Source organism: Triturus cristatus, chromosome 2_1 (assembly GCF_964204655.1).
Source record: "Triturus cristatus chromosome 2_1, aTriCri1.1, whole genome shotgun sequence".
In the NCBI taxonomy this organism is placed as follows: Eukaryota; Metazoa; Chordata; class Amphibia; order Caudata; family Salamandridae; genus Triturus; species Triturus cristatus.
Window position 1 is genome coordinate 929,651,406 of NC_140581.1, and position 17,555 is coordinate 929,668,960.

Sequence of the window (17,555 nt, forward strand, 5' to 3'; positions counted from 1 at the left end):
CCAGTCTGACGCCTGGTGATATTCTAAGGTGAGGAATCTAACTAACGTGTTTCTTTCAGATAGACCTTTTTAGCTGACTGTTCGATCTTTTTAGAGTCCCTGTCAGCTGGTGCTTGTGGAAAAGAACCTGAAGATTGCTTCGAACAGGAAGCTTGCACTACAAGACTCTCTGGTGAAGGGTGCGAGGAAAGGAAGCTCGGGTCCCCCGGAGCCACTCTATACCTCCTTGCCACAGTTCTGGAGACCGCAGGTGAAGAAAGTGGCTTGCACTAAACGTCCATAACAGGCTCTAAAATAGCCTCATTAAAGGGCAACAAAGGCTCAACGATGGAAGAAGGTGAATGAAGGACTTCAGTCAAAAGGTTTGGCTTGTATTCTGCAGAAGGTAACTAAGTCCAACAACTCCGCAGCCTTCCTGATGACTAAATGGTAAGGAGCCAACTCTTGTGGAGGAGAAGATCTGGCAGAAGAGTGCTCCCATTCAGGAGTAGTATCTAATCCGCTTGCCTCCTGAATGCCCTCAAATTCATCAGTGGATTCACCAACTTCACCTTACTCCACTTCCTCCCTATATTGATCCTCCTCTATAATCCTCTGAGCCTCTCTTCGAGAGCGGATCCGAGGGCATGGCGTCGGCAGCGCCGTATGCGGAGTCAGCGGCACCGAACGTGGAGTCGGCGGCGCCGGAGGAGTCAGCGGCGCCAGACGCGGTGCAGATGGACTCGGTGCCGGCGTCGAGGGAGGCTCTGATGAAGGCAAGCGTTCCAGTCGAGGCCTGGAGGAAGGCTCTCCAGACGGCGCCGGGAACTGCCATGAAGGAGCCATCGGCAAGAAGGGCATAAAAGGTGCCTGAGCATAATGTTGCGGCACGCTCAAACTAAATGCCATTGGACCCACGGGACCAGACGGTGCGCCGGATGGGAAGGCAGCTCTTTGGAAAACCCCATTGTCAGGATGGGGCTGAATGCTACAATCACGCCGCGCAGTTCGTTAGGACTGCATCGAGTTTGGGTTAAGCCCTCCCTCTGCAATTTATGGACAAGTATTTAGAGCTTTAGATTTCGTTCAAAGATGGCCGCCGAGTTTTCCTGACTAGCCCATTGCGTTTGAAGTCTCGCGGGATCACGAGACTTCGTCTCCTCACGAAGCGCGTCTTGCTGCGCACTTCAATTTAACCATAGTCGTGTGAGGGAGCTTTAGTTCTCGCTCCTCACAAAAGAACTCCTGGCACTAGGAAATTCATTGGTCTCCGCTGGACTGTTGTCAGCGGATGGAGACGCATCTCAGAGAGAATTGTAGACTTAAAGTCTGAGAGAGAAATAACCTTAGTCAGTTGGAGAATTGAACCAGAGTCGCGGAAGTAAGGAGAAGTGGTATCAGAGTTCCAGAGTAACTTCAAAATATCCAGGGTCTCTCGTCCTCCGGTAGGCTTACCGTTGAGTAAGGAGTCCGCCTGGAGACCGGCAGCAGATACGGTGAGAGTGTTCACTCAGTTATCTCAAGTAGCAGATTCAGAGAGACTGGTGTCCAGTTCATTCTCCATTCAGCAGAACTTTGCTTCGTCTCAAGCTCTGTCTCCCCTTACCGCCCTATGCGCTTTTCCTTGAACTTTCCCTTCCTCCTGTCTATCCTTCCCTGTCCCTTTTTGCGCGTTACCTTGAGAGCAAGGGAGACTTGAGACTTCACTACAACCATCCTTCCAAGCAGCAAAGACTTGTAGTAGAAGAAAGAACTACAGGTTCTCAGAACTACGGTTCCGAATTGTCATATCTGCTAAGAACATAGACTGGTAAGAAAGAGTAGAAGAGTAATGTTATGGTGGAATCTTGAAGGAAGTAAGTGGAGAGTAACCCAGGGTTTTTCTGTGCATATACAGGTTATAGAAAGCCGAAACCAGAACAACATCGAACAATATAAAGAGAGGCAATACTCAAGCAAAAGATCTGGTAGGAGAAAAGCTCAGATAGAGAGAGAGAGAGAGAGCGAGTGAACAAGATCTGTTAAGTAGGTTAGAAAGGGTACTGAATGGCATTCTGTCTCCTTCTGTGCATTAGGTCTCCCAGAAATCCCGCTGAAGATTGAGGAGGGAGCCAGGCCAGCTCGAGTGTCTCTTTCTCTGTCCAACTCCCCTTTTCCCCTGCCTGGAGCAGCTGAATTAACGCAGTGAGCTCTGGGAGGAGGGCATTGGGAACTTATCTTCATTCTGCCTCCGTGGAGAGTTCCGTTTGGCCTTCTTGACAGATTGAAGTGCCCACGAGTTTCCTTCACCTGGGCAGAATGGCGGAGGGTTTCAGTTTAAAGGCCTTAGGGGATATGTTGGAGGGTATTCAGAGGGAATTAGGCACCCTAAGTGATGAAAATAAGAGTTTAAGGCAGGAGGTTATGGCTTCTAGACAGGAGACACTGTTATTGTCCCAGAGAGTTAGTGAGATATCCTCAGGGGCAACCTCCGCTCAAACCTTTCCTAGTGATGCACAAACAAAACAAGACCCACGCACTGTAGCTCAGGTTGTACACTCTGTGTCCCCCATCATTCCTTTGGCCCCCCCCGAAAGATATTGTGGAGACCCTCAGAAGGCGCAGCTCTTTCTCACCCAATGTTCCTTACATTTTATGTGTCGTGCCAATTTATTCCCAGATGCTCAATCACGAGTGGCTTTTATTTTGTCCTATTTGGGAGGGGATGCTGCAAATTGGGCCATGCCATTAGTATCTCGGGACGATCCTTTTTTATATAATTTAGAACAGTTCAAGACAGAATTCCTCAGAATCTTTGACAGGCGCCGAGTATCTCAGGCTACAGACAATGAACTTTTAGAACTGTGTCAAGGTAATAAGGATCTTATCTCTTACTTAACTCAGTTTAATAAACTATTGGTGGAGACCAATTGGCCAGAGGAGAAGAGATCAGCTCTGTTTTATCGAGGCCTACGTGATGACATCAAAGATACCTTAGCACAGATTCCAAAGCGACCTATTGAATTCTCGGAGCTGGTGGATTTAGTTCTAGAAATCGATTTCCGCAGCGCAGAGAGAAGAGGAGAAAGGAAGACGAAGGACTTTCGCTGGAATTATCCACGCTTTGATCGAATGAAGACAGAACCCAGCAAGTCTACTGGTGGAACGGTAGAAAGTGAGCCAATGCAGATTGGGTCTGTTCGAGGCCCTTTGAGTAAGGAAGAGAAGGATCAAAGGAGACTGAAGAAACTATGCATGTATTGTGGGGGATCTGGGCATTTTGTGAGAGAGTGTCCAAAGAGGCCGAAGACCCCAAATCCGGGAAACTCCCAAAACCATCTGTAGGCGGAGTCGCTCAGATGGCGAAGGAGAAAAATCAGACTCCAAGAGATCACCAAATTTCGAACACCCTTCAGACTCGGGCACCACATTTAACCTTACAGATGAAATTAAGATTTAGGAGGCAAGAGCGGCAAGGAGTGGCAATAATGATCGATTCAGGTGCCACTGGCAATTTCTGCGATATAAAATTTGCCAAGAAGATGGGAATCCTGGCAATGCGTAAGGAGCAGAAGGAATCAGTCCGGGCTGTTGATGGTACTAACCTCTCGTCAGGTCCGATCACTCATCACACCGAAATGGTGGAATTGATTCAGTCCAATGGTCATAGCGAGGCTTTACAGTTCAATTTGATTGATGCCCCGCAATTTCAGATAATTTTGGGACTTCCTTGGCTGACCCTGCATAATCCTACCATCGATTGTGAAGATTGAACCATCGAGATGGATTCCGCCTATTGTGCTGACCATTGCTTTTCTTCAGTGAGCGAACCTTCCGAACCATCTTTGGCCACCTTGCTGTCTTTTAGTGGAGAGTCTATTGGAGTAATAAATACCTTGGAAATTCCAGCAGAGTATCAAGAATTCCAAGAAGTCTTCAGTGAACAGGAGGCCGAGAAACTCCCTCCACATCGTTCCTACGACTGCACCATCGATCTGGAACCTGGGGCTGCATTACCTTGCAGTAGGGTTTATGCGTTAACGGAAGCGGAGAACTGCTATCTGAAAGAATACCTAGATCGTTACCTGGCTAACGGATTTATCCGACCATCTCAGTCCCCAGTGTCTTCGCCACTATTTTTTATTCCAAAGAAGGAGGGGTCTCTGAGACCTTGCATCGATTATCGTGCGATCAATCGGGTAACGGTCAAGAACCGTTACCCTTTGCCTCTGATTTCTGTCCTCCTAGATCAGATAAAGGACGCTCAAATCTTCACAAAATTGGATCTTCGAGGGGCCTATCATCTCATCCGCATGAAAGAAGGCCATGAATGGAAGACTGCTTTTAGGACGAAGTACGGACTATTTGAGTATCAAGTCATGCCTTTTGGCTTGTGTAACGCTCCAGCAGCCTTCCAGCATTTCATCAACGATATTATGGGAGATTTGGTGGATCGGATCGCAGTGATCTATTTGGATGACATCTTAATATACTCCACTGACCCAAGAGAACATTCAAATCATGTAAAGGCTGTCTTGGAGAGATTGCGCAAGCATCAACTTTTTGTAAAACTGGAGAAATGCGCCTTCAATGTGCGAACTGTGGAATTCCTAGGTTTCGTGTTATCTCCAGGAGGAATCACCATGGAAGCAAAGAAGGTGCAAGCGGTGGTAGACTGGCCGTCACCAAAGGATGTGAGAGAGATTCAGAGATTCTTAGGATTCGCTAATTTCTATCGGCGATTCATCCAGGGATTCTCGCAGAAGATCATTCCAATTACCAGATTGCTGAAGAAGGGAGTGAAGTTCCACTGGACAGTGGAGGCAGAACATGCTTTCGAGTTTCTCAAGACGAGTTTCACCTCTGCTCCCATCCTGCTTCATGCAGACCCTACAGAACCTTTCTTTGTGGAAGCTGATGCTTCTGATCAAGCAATTGGTGGAATTTTGTCTCAACGACACAAGTCAACTGGGCAACTACATCCAGTGGCCTATCATTCTCGGAAATTGAATTCAGCTGAAGTAAACTACACCATCGCTGAAAAGGAGCTGCTGGCTGTGAAAGACGCCTTTGTCGAATGGAGACATCATTTGTTAGGGGCCAGACACACCGTTACAGTGTTTACCGACCACAAAAATCTTCAATTTCTAAAATCTGCAAGAACGTTAACTCCCCGTCAACTACGATGGTCTCTATACTTCGCAGATTTTGACTTTGTGATAACTTATCGACCAGGAAACAAGAATGGGAAGGCGGATGCCCTGTCCCGGATTCAAACCGAAGACACCGAACATTCAGTGACTCCGCAACCCATAATTCCTGAATCCAAGATTGTGTGTTCCATTTCTGAGGCCCATTATCAAGAATCAATCCGAAAGCTAATGTCAGAAGCAGAGATGGCCGAGTGGGCCAGTCAAGAAGAAGGTCGGCAAGTAATCAATTCCTTGCCTTATCAAGACGGGGCCCTATACCTTCCTACTAAGGAGATCCAAGAACAAGTTTTGAAAGACTGCCATGATCAGCCGTTGGCTGGTCACAAGGGAGCAATGAAGACCATTGATCTGGTTCAGAGATACTTCTGGTGGCCTAATATGACTTCTCAAATAAAGAAATATGTAGAGTCTTGTGAGATCTGTGCCCGGGGAAAAGCTAGTAGGCAGGCTCCACAGGGGTTGTTACAGCCTTTGCCCACACCACCGCATCCTTGGCACACTGTCACATTAGACTTAATAGTAGACCTTCCACTGAGTAAGGGTTACAACACCATCTTAGTAATAGTAGACACCTTCACCAAGATGAGCCACTTCATTCCAGTCAAAGGGATCCCTTCAGCTTCTGAATTAGCCCGTCTTTTCAGGGAAAACATTGTAAGGGTCCATGGAGTTCCCAAGATAGTGATTTCAGACCGTGGCCCCCAATTTGTGTCACACTTTTGGAAAGCGTTCATGAAGGGAATGGGAGTGGAGGTCAGACTATCTACTAGCTATCACCCTGAGACCGATGGTCAGACCGAGCGAGTGAACCAAGAGCTTGAACAGTACTTGCGTCTGTTTCTCTTAGATCAGGGAAGTGACTGGCTAGATTTATTATGGATGGCTGAATTTGCGCATAACAATGCCAAACACGCTTCCACAGGTTATTCTCCCTTCTACCTAAACTCTGGGCTGCATCCTAATCCCTTTAGTAACCAGGGAGATTTTGGAGTTCCAGCAGTCAGTGATTTATTCACAGATCTGAGTAGGGCTCGTAAATCTGCAGAATCCAACTTACACCAGGCTAAGGCAGGCTACAAGAAACAGGCCGACAAACACAGGAGGAAGACACAGCAGTATCAAGTTGGAGATTCAGTATGGTTGTCTTCAAAGCATCTGAGGTTAAAGGGAAATAGGAAGTTCCAACCTCGCTTCATAGGTCCCTTTGTCATCGAACAAATTCAGGGTCCGGTCACTGTCAAATTAAAATTACCTGCTCAGTTAGGAATTCATCCAGTGTTTCATGTATCCCTTCTAAAGAAGACAGCTCCTAACCTCAGACTAAACAAACCTCCCCCCCCAGTGACGTTTGACAAACATTTAGAATATGAAGTAAAGGGAGTGCTAGATTCCAAGAGAAGCAAAGGAACCCTACACTATTTAGTGGATTGGAAGGGGTTTGGTCCTGAGGAGAGATCATGGGAACCCGCAAAGAATGTACATGCTCCTAGACTAATTAGACGATTTCATGCACAACATCCCCTGAAACCTAGACCGATGGATCGGTCTTTGAGAGGGGGTACTGTCAGGATGGGGCTGAATGCTACAATCACGCCGCGCAGTTCGTTAGGACTGCATCGAGTTTGGGTTAAGCCCTCCCTCTGCAATTTATGGACAAGTATTTAGAGCTTTAGATTTCGTTCAAAGATGGCCGCCGAGTTTTCCTGACTAGCCCATTGCGTTTGAAGTCTCGCGGGATCACGAGACTTCGTCTCCTCACGAAGCGCGTCTTGCTGCGCACTTCAATTTAACCATAGTCGTGTGAGGGAGCTTTAGTTCTCGCTCCTCACAAAAGAACTCCTGGCACTAGGAAATTCATTTGTCTCCGCTGGACTGTTGTCAGCGGATGGAGACGCATCTCAGAGAGAATTGTAGACTTGAAGTCTGAGAGAGAAATAACCTTAGCCAGTTGGAGAATTGAACCAGAGTCGCGGAAGTAAGGAGAAGTGGTATCAGAGTTCCAGAGTAACTTCAAAATATCCAGGGTCTCTCGTCCTCCGGTAGGCTTACCGTTGAGTAAGGAGTCCGCCTGGAGACCGGCAGCAGATACGGTGAGAGTGTTCACTCAGTTATCTCAAGTAGCAGATTCAGAGAGACTGGTGTCCAGTTCATTCTCCATTCAGCAGAACTTTGCTTCGTCTCAAGCTCTGTCTCCCCTTACCGCCCTATGTGCTTTTCCTTGAACTTTCCCTTCCTCCTGTCTATCCTTCCCTGTCCCTTTTTGCGCGTTACCTTGAGAGCAAGGGAGACTTGAGACTTCACTGCAACCATCCTTCCAAGCAGCAAAGACTTGTAGTAGAAGAAAGAACTACAGGTTCTCAGAACTACGGTTACGAATTGTCATATCTGCTAAGAACAGACTGGTAAGAAAGAGTAGAAGAGTAATGTTATGGTGGAATCTTGAAGGAAGTAAGTGGAGAGTAACCCAGGGTTTTTCTGTGCATATACAGGTTATAGAAAGCCGAAACCAGAACAACATCGAACAATATAAAGAGAGGCAATACTCAAGCAAAAGATCTGGTAGGAGAAAAGCTCAGATAGAGAGAGAGAGAGAGAGAGAGCGAGTGAACAAGATCTGTTAAGTAGGTTAGAAAGGGTACTGAATGGCATTCTGTCTACTTCTGTGCATTAGGTCTCCCAGAAATCCCGCTGAAGATTGAGGAGGGAGCCAGGCCAGCTCGAGTGTCTCTTTCTCTGTCCAACTCCCCTTTCCCCCTGCCTGGAGCAGCTGAATTAACGCAGTGAGCTCTGGGAGGAGGGCATTGGGAACTTATCTTCATTCTGCCTCCGTGGAGAGTTCCGTTTGGCCTTCTTGACACCCATACATTGCATTAAGGAAATGCGACGGATCCGCAACCGGAGTCGGGAAATGCGGGTATGGGTTAGAACCTGAATCCGGCCGAGGAGTAGCTGGAGCCGGAGCCGAAGTATCCTCAACTGGAGCCGCAGGTTCACCTTCTGGCACTGGTGAAAGATCTACCACCTGCTCCGGCTCGGCGTCGGAAGCTGGAGAATCCACCGGTGCCGGAGACTGCACCGGAGTCAACTTGGGCGAAGGTGACTTCTCTGGAGAAACACGAGGGGAAGGGGAAGGAGAAGGAGAAATAATTCCTTACTTCGATGTCGAGGTGACGGCGACCTCGAAGCCTTACTCTTCGACGATCGGTGCCGAGAGCTAAGTTTCCTCTTCTTTTTGTGCCTTCTCGACTTCGAAGAGTGCGAAGTCAAAGACACCGGCTTCAATTTTTTTTTTCCTACCTCTGCTCTCCTTTTTCGCCTTGGCCATGAAAAGCTTCGCTTCCCTCTCTTTCAGGGCCTTGGGATTCATTTTTCTACAGCAGGAACAGTCGTCCACATCATGGTCCGATGAAAGGCACCATAAACAATCTTCGTGGGGGTCAGTGATGGACATGTGACCCCCACATTCCCTACACGGCTTGAAACCTGACTTCCTCGTCGAAGACATGGTAAATCCAGAAACAGTAACCCACAGGGAGACTACAAAGTAATAGGGGATTGCTGGAAAACCGTTACGCATCGACGGCGCGGAAAAAAGGGAACGGACGTCATCACGCAGACGTGGCTCTCTTATGGTTCCGGTGACGTCATACGGAGTCACGAGCGGAGCCGAGGTATTAGGACGTCCACGTCGGCGTGGAGAGCTGGGGAAAAAATTCTGTGGAATGCTGGCGCAAGGGGAGGGATCACTTGAATCTAATGAGCTCTGTTTCTCGCTTAGGGAGACTGAAGTAGCAATTAGTTCCTGTATCTCTGGCCGTGCTCCAGGTCCAGATAGGATACCAAGTGACATATATAAAGAAGATCTTAATGTGTTGGGCCCCTATATTAACCTACTTTCCAACAGTATCCTTTCAGGTATGGATATACCTCACTCATGGAAGATAGCAGTAATTGTTAGTTTTTAAAAAAGGGGATCGTGCCCTCCCAGCGAACTACAAGCCCATCAGCCTTATCGACAAAATGCAATTTTTGGTAAACAGGTTCTTGCACGCCTACAGGAGTGGATTAGAGAGAATAAGATTATTTCTGAGTGGCAGTCCGGTTTTTGAGAATATTTTAGTACTTTGGATCAAGTCTTTCGTTTTATGTGTATTTTTTGGAGAGAAGTCACCATCCGCCAGGGCAAACTTTATGTTACCTTTGCTGATTTATGTGCTGCATTTGACATGGTACCAAGAGCAAAACTGTGTTAAGTTTTGGAAAGTATGGGAGTGCCAACCCCTCTTCTCAGCATTTTAATAAGTCTCAATGCTAATACCCAGGCTCAAGTAAGATGGGACGATAGAGGTGCCCTAACAGAAGCTATACAAATTGATAGGGGAGTCAGGCAGGGGTGTGTATTGGCACCTACCCTGTTTACCCTCTTTATTAATGATGTCATTGGGTGTTTGAGCAGGGATGGCTGTGACGCTGCAAAAATCGGAGGGCAATAGGCTCCAGCCCTCCTATTTGCTGACGATACCCTTCTCATATCCAAGACCCTGCAGGGGTTCCAACAACTGTTGAATGGTTTTCAGGGATTTTGCATGAGGCGTGGGTTGGAGCTCAACAGCTCTAAAACAAAATGTATGCTCTTTTACTCCAACTTGAAGGCTAAATGCATGAGACAATTGTATGAGGGTGGCAAACCAATAGAATTAGTTAAAGTGTTTGATTATCTGGGTATCAAACTTACCCTGAATATGAGTTGGGCCCCACAATTGACAAAAGCACATATTACCCTGATATATAAAACTGCAAACATTGTGAACATCCAAAGGAAAACGAAATCTAGAAAGCTGGGGCCAGCATTGGAAATTTATAATACTAAAGCTACCCTTCATGGTGCAGAACTCTGGGGGTGCTCAAATTGTAATAGTCTTTTGAATACTGAGCATAGGTTTTTTAGATCTCTAGTGAGTCTTCCAGTGTCTACTCCATTGAGTCCACTCTATTTGGATCTTGGTCAGAAGAGGGCATCAGATAAGATCAGTTTACGGGTACTTATGTTTTGGCACCGGTTGTGGACCACTGAAGTACTAGCCTCTTATAGAGAGGGGCTTCGGGAGCTAATGATAGCATCTGGTGTGAACAGAATCCCTTGGTTGTTTGCAGTTAAGAACCTGCTCGATAAATTGGGGTTGTTGGACCAGAAACCCTGAGTCAGATAAACAAATCCAGCCTCAAAGCAATGTATTGGGGTACTATTGAAAATTACCTGATAGTGAATTGTAAGGGGACACTTTCAACAGATTTTATGAATTTTAAACAATCTGCCCACTTCGAGCCCACATTAGATGAAATTGAGCCCCCTCTAGCTAGAAAACTGTATTTACAGTTTAGATATGGCTGTCTTCCTCTAAACCACTTTAGAAGAAATTGGAATAGAGAAGGGGAGCGTGGTGAAGAAGAGTGTTGCCCTTGTTGTTTGGGGACTGCTGAGACTCTTGATCATGTCTTATTTTTTTGCCCCCTTTACTCCCGATCTCGTTTTAAATGAATAGTTCCCCTTTGTAGAAATTTGGGAGTAAGGAGATATAAGGAGGCACTCAGAATAATGAAGACTGACAAGACACGCATGATCGTTTTTTGTGTAGCAAAGTTTTTAATGACCCTGTGGATAAGGCGTGCCAAGTATTCTTCATCCGAAAGTGATAATGCAATGGTACCAATGATGTAAAATATAATTCAAAATTTTTAAAATTTTTTATTCCTTTAAAAAAAAAAAAAAGTTGTAACATAGATAACTGGTTTTCTGTTTTAAGGAATATTCAAGAAGTTGGCTTTTATAACCAATGATGCACATTGTATAATTAGGCTGCTACTATGTGGACCAACTACCCTCTTGCATAAATACTATCGCACAATGATTAATTGATAACATTAAGATTGCAGACAGATCGTGACTGTTTATTTAGGGGTGACATATTTTATTTGTACTGTGTGTTTGTCATTGTCTTTTTTATGGTATACTTTTTTGATCCGCAGAGATCGAAATAAAGTCTTTGAACTGAACTGAGCTTCTGCTTACCTGCGTGTGGCGAATGACGTCCGCGAGAACGACTCTACGACCGGACACGAACAGAAGCCCCAGCCCGAGAAGGAGAGCGGCGCGGAGGCGCAGAGCGGGACATACAGACGGCCAATAGCTGCATCCGGCGCTCCTGCAGGGACTTCAGGCCTCATCTGCTGGCAGGCGTCGCACTCCTCTGAGTCGTGGTGGGCTCCTAAACACCACTTGCAGATCGCGTGTGGATCATTCGCCAACATCTGCCGCGCGCACGTCTCACACGCCTTAAAGCCCGAAGGTATCACACTGTTCCCCGATGCTGAAGGTGTCCAGAAGACCTGGGCAACAGGACAGGCCAGAGGAACCGCTCACTTCAGGATCCGCGTCGGGACGCGGAAAAGAAGGAAACTGATGTCAGTGCGCCGGGAGGGACTTATATGGCTTCGCTGACGTCATGTCCACAGATGTCAGGGCGGAGCCATGCAGCACCATCCCCCGACGCGCAGAGGTGCTGCTGCAAAACATTTCCGGATCCAGTCTGACACCTGGGGATATTCTAAGTTAAGGAATCTGCGGCTAGATGTCTCTATCAGATTTACATATTACCAGGAGAAGTGGTGGCTTTGCCATTGCTTCCAATGGCAAAGTGGGGATAGCAGTGCACGACTGCTCTACCAATCTTCAGTAGTGTACTGGGGGACGTGCTTTACTTGGAAAACCTCAAGAGTGGTACAATCAGTGCTGCAAGCCCTTGGGCACCCCTTTAACTTGCATGCCCTAGGTACCAGGTTACCATTTACTAGGGACTTACAGGTAAGTTATTCATTTCCAATTGGGTGTAGTTAATTCGACATCCACTTTTAAGGTCAGGGTACTGAGATCTGTTTAGCAGGCATCAGTGCACTCTCAATCATGGCTGGACTGAGTACCCAAAGCAGCCCTGGTAATTTTGTCAGACCAGCCCCCGGGGATGTGAAAGTTTGCACTGCTGTTTTTGTTGTTGGGGCCAATACTGCAGCACCGCTGCATAACCATCCCCAGAAACAAAACCAGCCCCCACTGCTGAAAAACCAGCTTCACCCTTACAGCCTCCAGGTGGAAACACCCAGTGCCCGCTATGGCCAGTCCTGTCTTGCTCGCAGTCAAAAAACCAACAGCATCAGTTGAAAAACTAGATGGTGACCATACAAAAAGAGGCATTTCCTTACATTACGCATAACTAGACATGTGTTTCCTTCCCTAGTCATTGCATGCTGAGTGAAGAGAATGCTTTCTGAAAGACAAGCTGGCATTGCAACAGATGGTGAAATATGGTTTGGAAACATCCAGAAGCAGCACCAGGTAAAGACTGGACAGTGTTAGATGTTTCAAGGGGCCCCTTGAGCAGTGTTAAGATCCTCCGCCTTTTCGATGAACATACAGCATACAAATAAACTTAACACACAAGGTATTTCATAGAGATAAGCTGTTTGAGCCTTGAGCAAATTATAGCCTGAAGACATCCAAGACCATCAGTGCTACAATGTAACCTCTTGGTCCATTCTTCTGCACAAAGCCTTTTTTTGCAATTATGGTGCACCAGAAGATCCATGAGGTAAGCATTCTCACCTCAGCAACACAGAAGGAGTAACCCTTCACAGATTGTAGGGCTGAGACTCGACTTTCGAACTTGATAGTAGAGCCACTGAAAAACAATGTAGTTACCCAGCACTCACTGACTTGATCTTTAATCTAGTTTTAAATGTGTACTGATCCTTCTTTAAGAGCTAGGACTTTAGCTTTCCATCAGGGTGTATTGCGATCCAACATCACAGTTTGGACTTACACCACACTTTTATGCTGCTCACGTCATATCACATCACATACAGGCTAATTCTTTGGACCACGATGGAAAACACAGTTCTCATTTCAGACTGGCATTTGTAAGTAACTCTTTTATCCCATAAAAATAAAAAAATCTCCTCCAAAGTTCTCAACAGGGATTAGGCCTTAATAATCATTTATAACTAACAAAATATTTTTAATGCCTATAATGAGCATTCTATTAGGAGGAAAATGTGCCAAATATCTGCTTCCAAACAGAATAAACATAAGGTAAGTTTCATGCTCTAAAATATCAGGAATAATACAAATTGGGCTGCGATCAGACTTGAACCCTCACTGCAAAGCTTCAAAAGTAGGGTTAGGGGAATAAAGCCTAAAGACATATTGTGAAACCCTGCTTGTTAAATACAACTTCACTTCTGTATGAAGTTATTACAGACATCTAAGGAAGTCATGAGAACAACCTGATCTGGTACTTCAGGAAGAATTAAATACCCCTCCTACTAGTGAACACCTTATTAATGATGGTATAAGGAATAATATCTAACAGCACTTTACTTGATAAGGCAAATTTGAAACTTATGAGGAGTAGTAAAACAGGATCATGTCATAACTTCTAAACTGTAAACCAATCAGATGTATCTTATGGAACATTAAACAAAAGGGTTTGGAATTTGGCTTGGCAGCTAACATGTGATCTTATCTTTTTTAAAGTTAAGACTGGCAAAAAAACACTAAGAGAGAACTGGTCCCGGACTAATTCTATCTAGACATTATTGGAGTAGAAGAAACTACAATACACAGTCTGTCCGTTCTTTACAAGATAAGGTGAGAAAATACTATGTAAACAACTAACTTGTGCAGACTACAGAGTGCACAACAGATGAGTTGCATAGACTGTATATGTAGTCAACACAGTTATCGGGAAAGTTGGATGCTATTTATCATTTTTTGAAAGCCTAGGAAGTAGACAGCACATCTAATTAATTAAAAGTGCACAATGTTGTATTTTATGCCAGAGCCAAGTATTAGTTTGTACTACAGTAAATGTTCCCAAGAAATCATTTCTATTAAAAAATAAATATATAGATCTTCTTCTGAACAAAATCAGTCAATACCATCACCTGTAATTTGTCACAATCGCATGTATCCTCATTGTTAACATTTACGAAAACAGAAGAAAAAAACTTCATTTTACCTTTAAAGTTAGGGCTTGGATAGACAACTCAATCATCTGAGGCCTCTTACTTGACTGCGTACTTTGGAATAACAAATTGCAAGGCTGTAGAACCTGAAATCAAAAACATGAAAGTGCACACATAGATGAAAGCACTGCATAATGTTTGGCATATCTAACCTTCAATGGCTGTAAAAATGAGAGGTTGTTTTTGAAAAGCACTACTACTGCAAAGTGCAGCTCCTCTCCTATCATATCATTTGAAACAACCCTGTCACAAACTAGAGAGGACAGAGAAAGTAGAAATTAAAAACACACAAAAGCAGGCAAATGTTATTTCAGAATTTCATGACTAACTTTGCCACTGATATTATATAAATTGAGTACGATTGCAACATCCATGGACGTTTTTGTGCTGCGCTGTGAACGCCACCTACTTTAAAAAAACAGTTTTCCTCTTAACAAATACCTCCCAGTTTAAATGATTTCAAGAGAAGCAAACCCACCGTAGTTATATTACCCAGTCTCTTCTCAGGAAGAAAGGGGCATGCTCTCATGTGCAGGTCCTTCACAGCAGCAGTCATCAGTTGCACTTCAGGGCTGTTCTTGATGCACAGTTCACACTCTGTTGTTAGTACTAAGGCGGGAGCATCACCTCTTGTTAAATCTGCCACAAACACAATCTCAGGATTTTTTACCACAATATTCATTTCCATTTTCGACACAGGCTGGACTGGTGCTTTAAAAAACAGAGATGATTTCAGTTAGCACATCAGAACTAATGCACAAATTACTACTTGTGTAACGATATATCTGTAAGAGACATTAGTTAGTGATAGATTCCTTACCTTAGAATATCCCCAGGCGTCAGACTGGATCCGGAAAGTTTTGCTAGCAGTACCCCTGCACGTCAGTAGGTGGCGTCTTGCGGCTCCGCATCCGTCACTGGCGGCGTAAGCGCCGAGATGACGTCACGGAGACTACTTAGGCGCCACCCATGCGCGCTGATGTCAGTTCTGTACACGACTTTCCGCGCCAGGAACGCAGAGCCATGCAAGAAACTGACCACTGCTGCCAAGAAACTAGGGCCCTGAAGGGGATGACCTTAACCCTAGAAATCAGTTCGCAGAACCGGGAGGATGAGTAGGGCAGTAAGGAATCTATCACTAACTAATGTCTCCTACAGATATATAGTTACACAAGTAGTAACTTGTGCATCTGAAAGAGGCACGTTAGTGATAGATTCCTTACCTTAGAATAGATACCCCAGCAATACCAACCCCGGTGGAGGGTCTGCGAATAGATTACACCAGAAAGTCACTGAGAACAGAATGGCCAAAGAAGCCGTCTCTCCGGACCGGACTGTCAAGGCAGTAATGCTTGGTAAACGTGTGCAGCGAGGCCCACGTAGCTGCCTGACAAATGTCCTGCAAGGGGACGCCGCGACCCAAGGCAGTAGTGGCTGCCGTTGCCCTGGTAGAATGGGCACAGGGCCCCACAGGAGGTTCCTTCTTAGCCAACAATTAACAGGCCTTGATGCAGAGAACGACCCACCGAGAGATGGTCCGTTTGTGCACAGCCCGACCTCTTTTGGCGCCCACGTAGCCAACAAAGAGCTGCTCATCCACCCGAAACTGTTGTGTGCGCTTCAGGTAGAACGAGAGCGCACGTTTTGGGTCCAGACAGTGGAGCCTCTCTTCCTCCTTTGAAGGATGCAGAGGCAGAAAGAAGGTGGGCAAAGTGATGGCCTGACCGATGTGGAAGGACGTGATAACCTTTGGCAAGAAAGAAGGACGGGTCCTTAAAACCCCCTTGTCTGGATGAACAGAAAGGAAAGTAGGTTTAGAAGAAAGAACCTGGAGCTCACTCACTCTTCTGGCAGAGGTGATACCTATCAGGAAAGCCGTTTTGAGAGTAAGACGACGCAAAGGACAGGTATGAAGGGGCTTGAACGGAGCGCACATCAGATATGTCAAGACAAGGTTTAAGTCCCATTGAGGCATTATGAACGGCAAGGGAGGAAACGTGTGCATAATGCCTTAGGAAAAGGTTAACAACCAGGGACTTAAAGAGAGAAGGCTGATCTGGAAGCCGTATAAAGGCGGAGATGGCCGAAAGATAATCTTTGATAGTGCCCAGAGCAGAGCCCTGCTGGGCCAAAGAAAGAAGGAACAGAAGGACTTCGGAAAGAGGGGCAGAAAGGGTATCACAGTCTTAGCTGTGAACCATGCCACAAACTTGTTCCATCTGCAGGTGTATACCATTTTAGTGGAGGGACGCCTGGCTGCCAAAATGACATCACAGACTTCGGGAGGAAGATCAAAAGCTGTCAACTATCACCGCTCAATCTCCACGCATGGAGGTGGAGGCTAGACAGGTTCAGGTGGTGGACCGTCCCCTGCTGCTGTGACAGAAGATCCTCCCGAAGAGGCAGTCAGGTCGGTGGATCGATCGCCATGCTGAGTAGCTCGGGATACAAGTATCTTCGTGCCCAATCCGAGCCACAAGGATGACTTGGGACCGGTCGCACCGAATCTTCTTCAGCACTCTGGGCAGAAGTGGTATAGACGGAAAGGCGTACAATAGACCGCAACTCCACTCGCGACAAAAAGTGTCGCCTAGCGAGTGCCGCCTTGGAAATTCCAACAAGCACAACTGATGCCATTGCGCGTTCTTTTCGGCAGCGAACAGATCTAACCAAGGCTCTCCCCACTGCTGAAAGAGACCTTGCATCACGTCCGAGTTCAGACGCCATTCGTGACCCATCAAGCACCGGCGGCTAAGTTCGTCCGCCCCGGCGTTCAGAGAACCTGCCAGGTGTTGAACCACCAAGGTAATGCCTTGACCTTCAAGCCATGTCCAGAGGCGCAGAGCCCCCTGACATAGGGTCCAGGACACCACACCGCCCTGTTTGTTGCAATACCACAGGGCGGTGGTGTTGTCCGTGAACACCTGCACTACACTTCTACACTTCCCCGGACAGAGGGAAGCAATGCCTTCAGTGCGAGTCAGATCGCCCGAAACTCCAAAAGGTTGATATGGAGCCGGGACTCCGCTGGAGACCAGAGTCCTCTGATCTCCGCCTCTCCCAAGTGGCCTCCCCATCCCAGGAGGGACGCATCCGTCACCACTGTGTGCTCCTGTTGGGGAAGGGAGAGGGATCTGCCATTGACCCAATCGCGATTCGTGAGCCACCACTGCAATTGTCGTGCAGTGCCCTCCGAGATCTGGACACGATCGGACAGGTTACCCTGATGCTGTGCCCACTAAAACTTCAGGTCCCACTGCAGAGCCCGCATATGTCATCTGGCATGTGGCACTAGCAGGATGCAGG

The 17,555-nt window shown here is 46.4% G+C and overlaps 1 protein-coding gene across 3 annotated transcripts in view; it reads right to left on the minus strand.

Annotated features, from left to right (window-relative positions):
• Positions 1 to 17,555, minus strand: part of VPS13A (vacuolar protein sorting 13 homolog A) — a 2,314,464-nt gene that overhangs the window by 1,312,693 nt on the left and 984,216 nt on the right. For all 3 annotated transcript variants that reach the window (XM_085633365.1, XM_085633382.1, XM_085633374.1), the window contains 2 exons: positions 14,728 to 14,960; positions 14,243 to 14,335 (listed from right to left, as the gene is read on the minus strand). In XM_085633365.1, the coding sequence (XP_085489491.1) occupies positions 14,243 to 14,335; positions 14,728 to 14,960 (326 nt within the window). The remainder of the gene's footprint in view (positions 1 to 14,242; positions 14,336 to 14,727; positions 14,961 to 17,555) is intronic.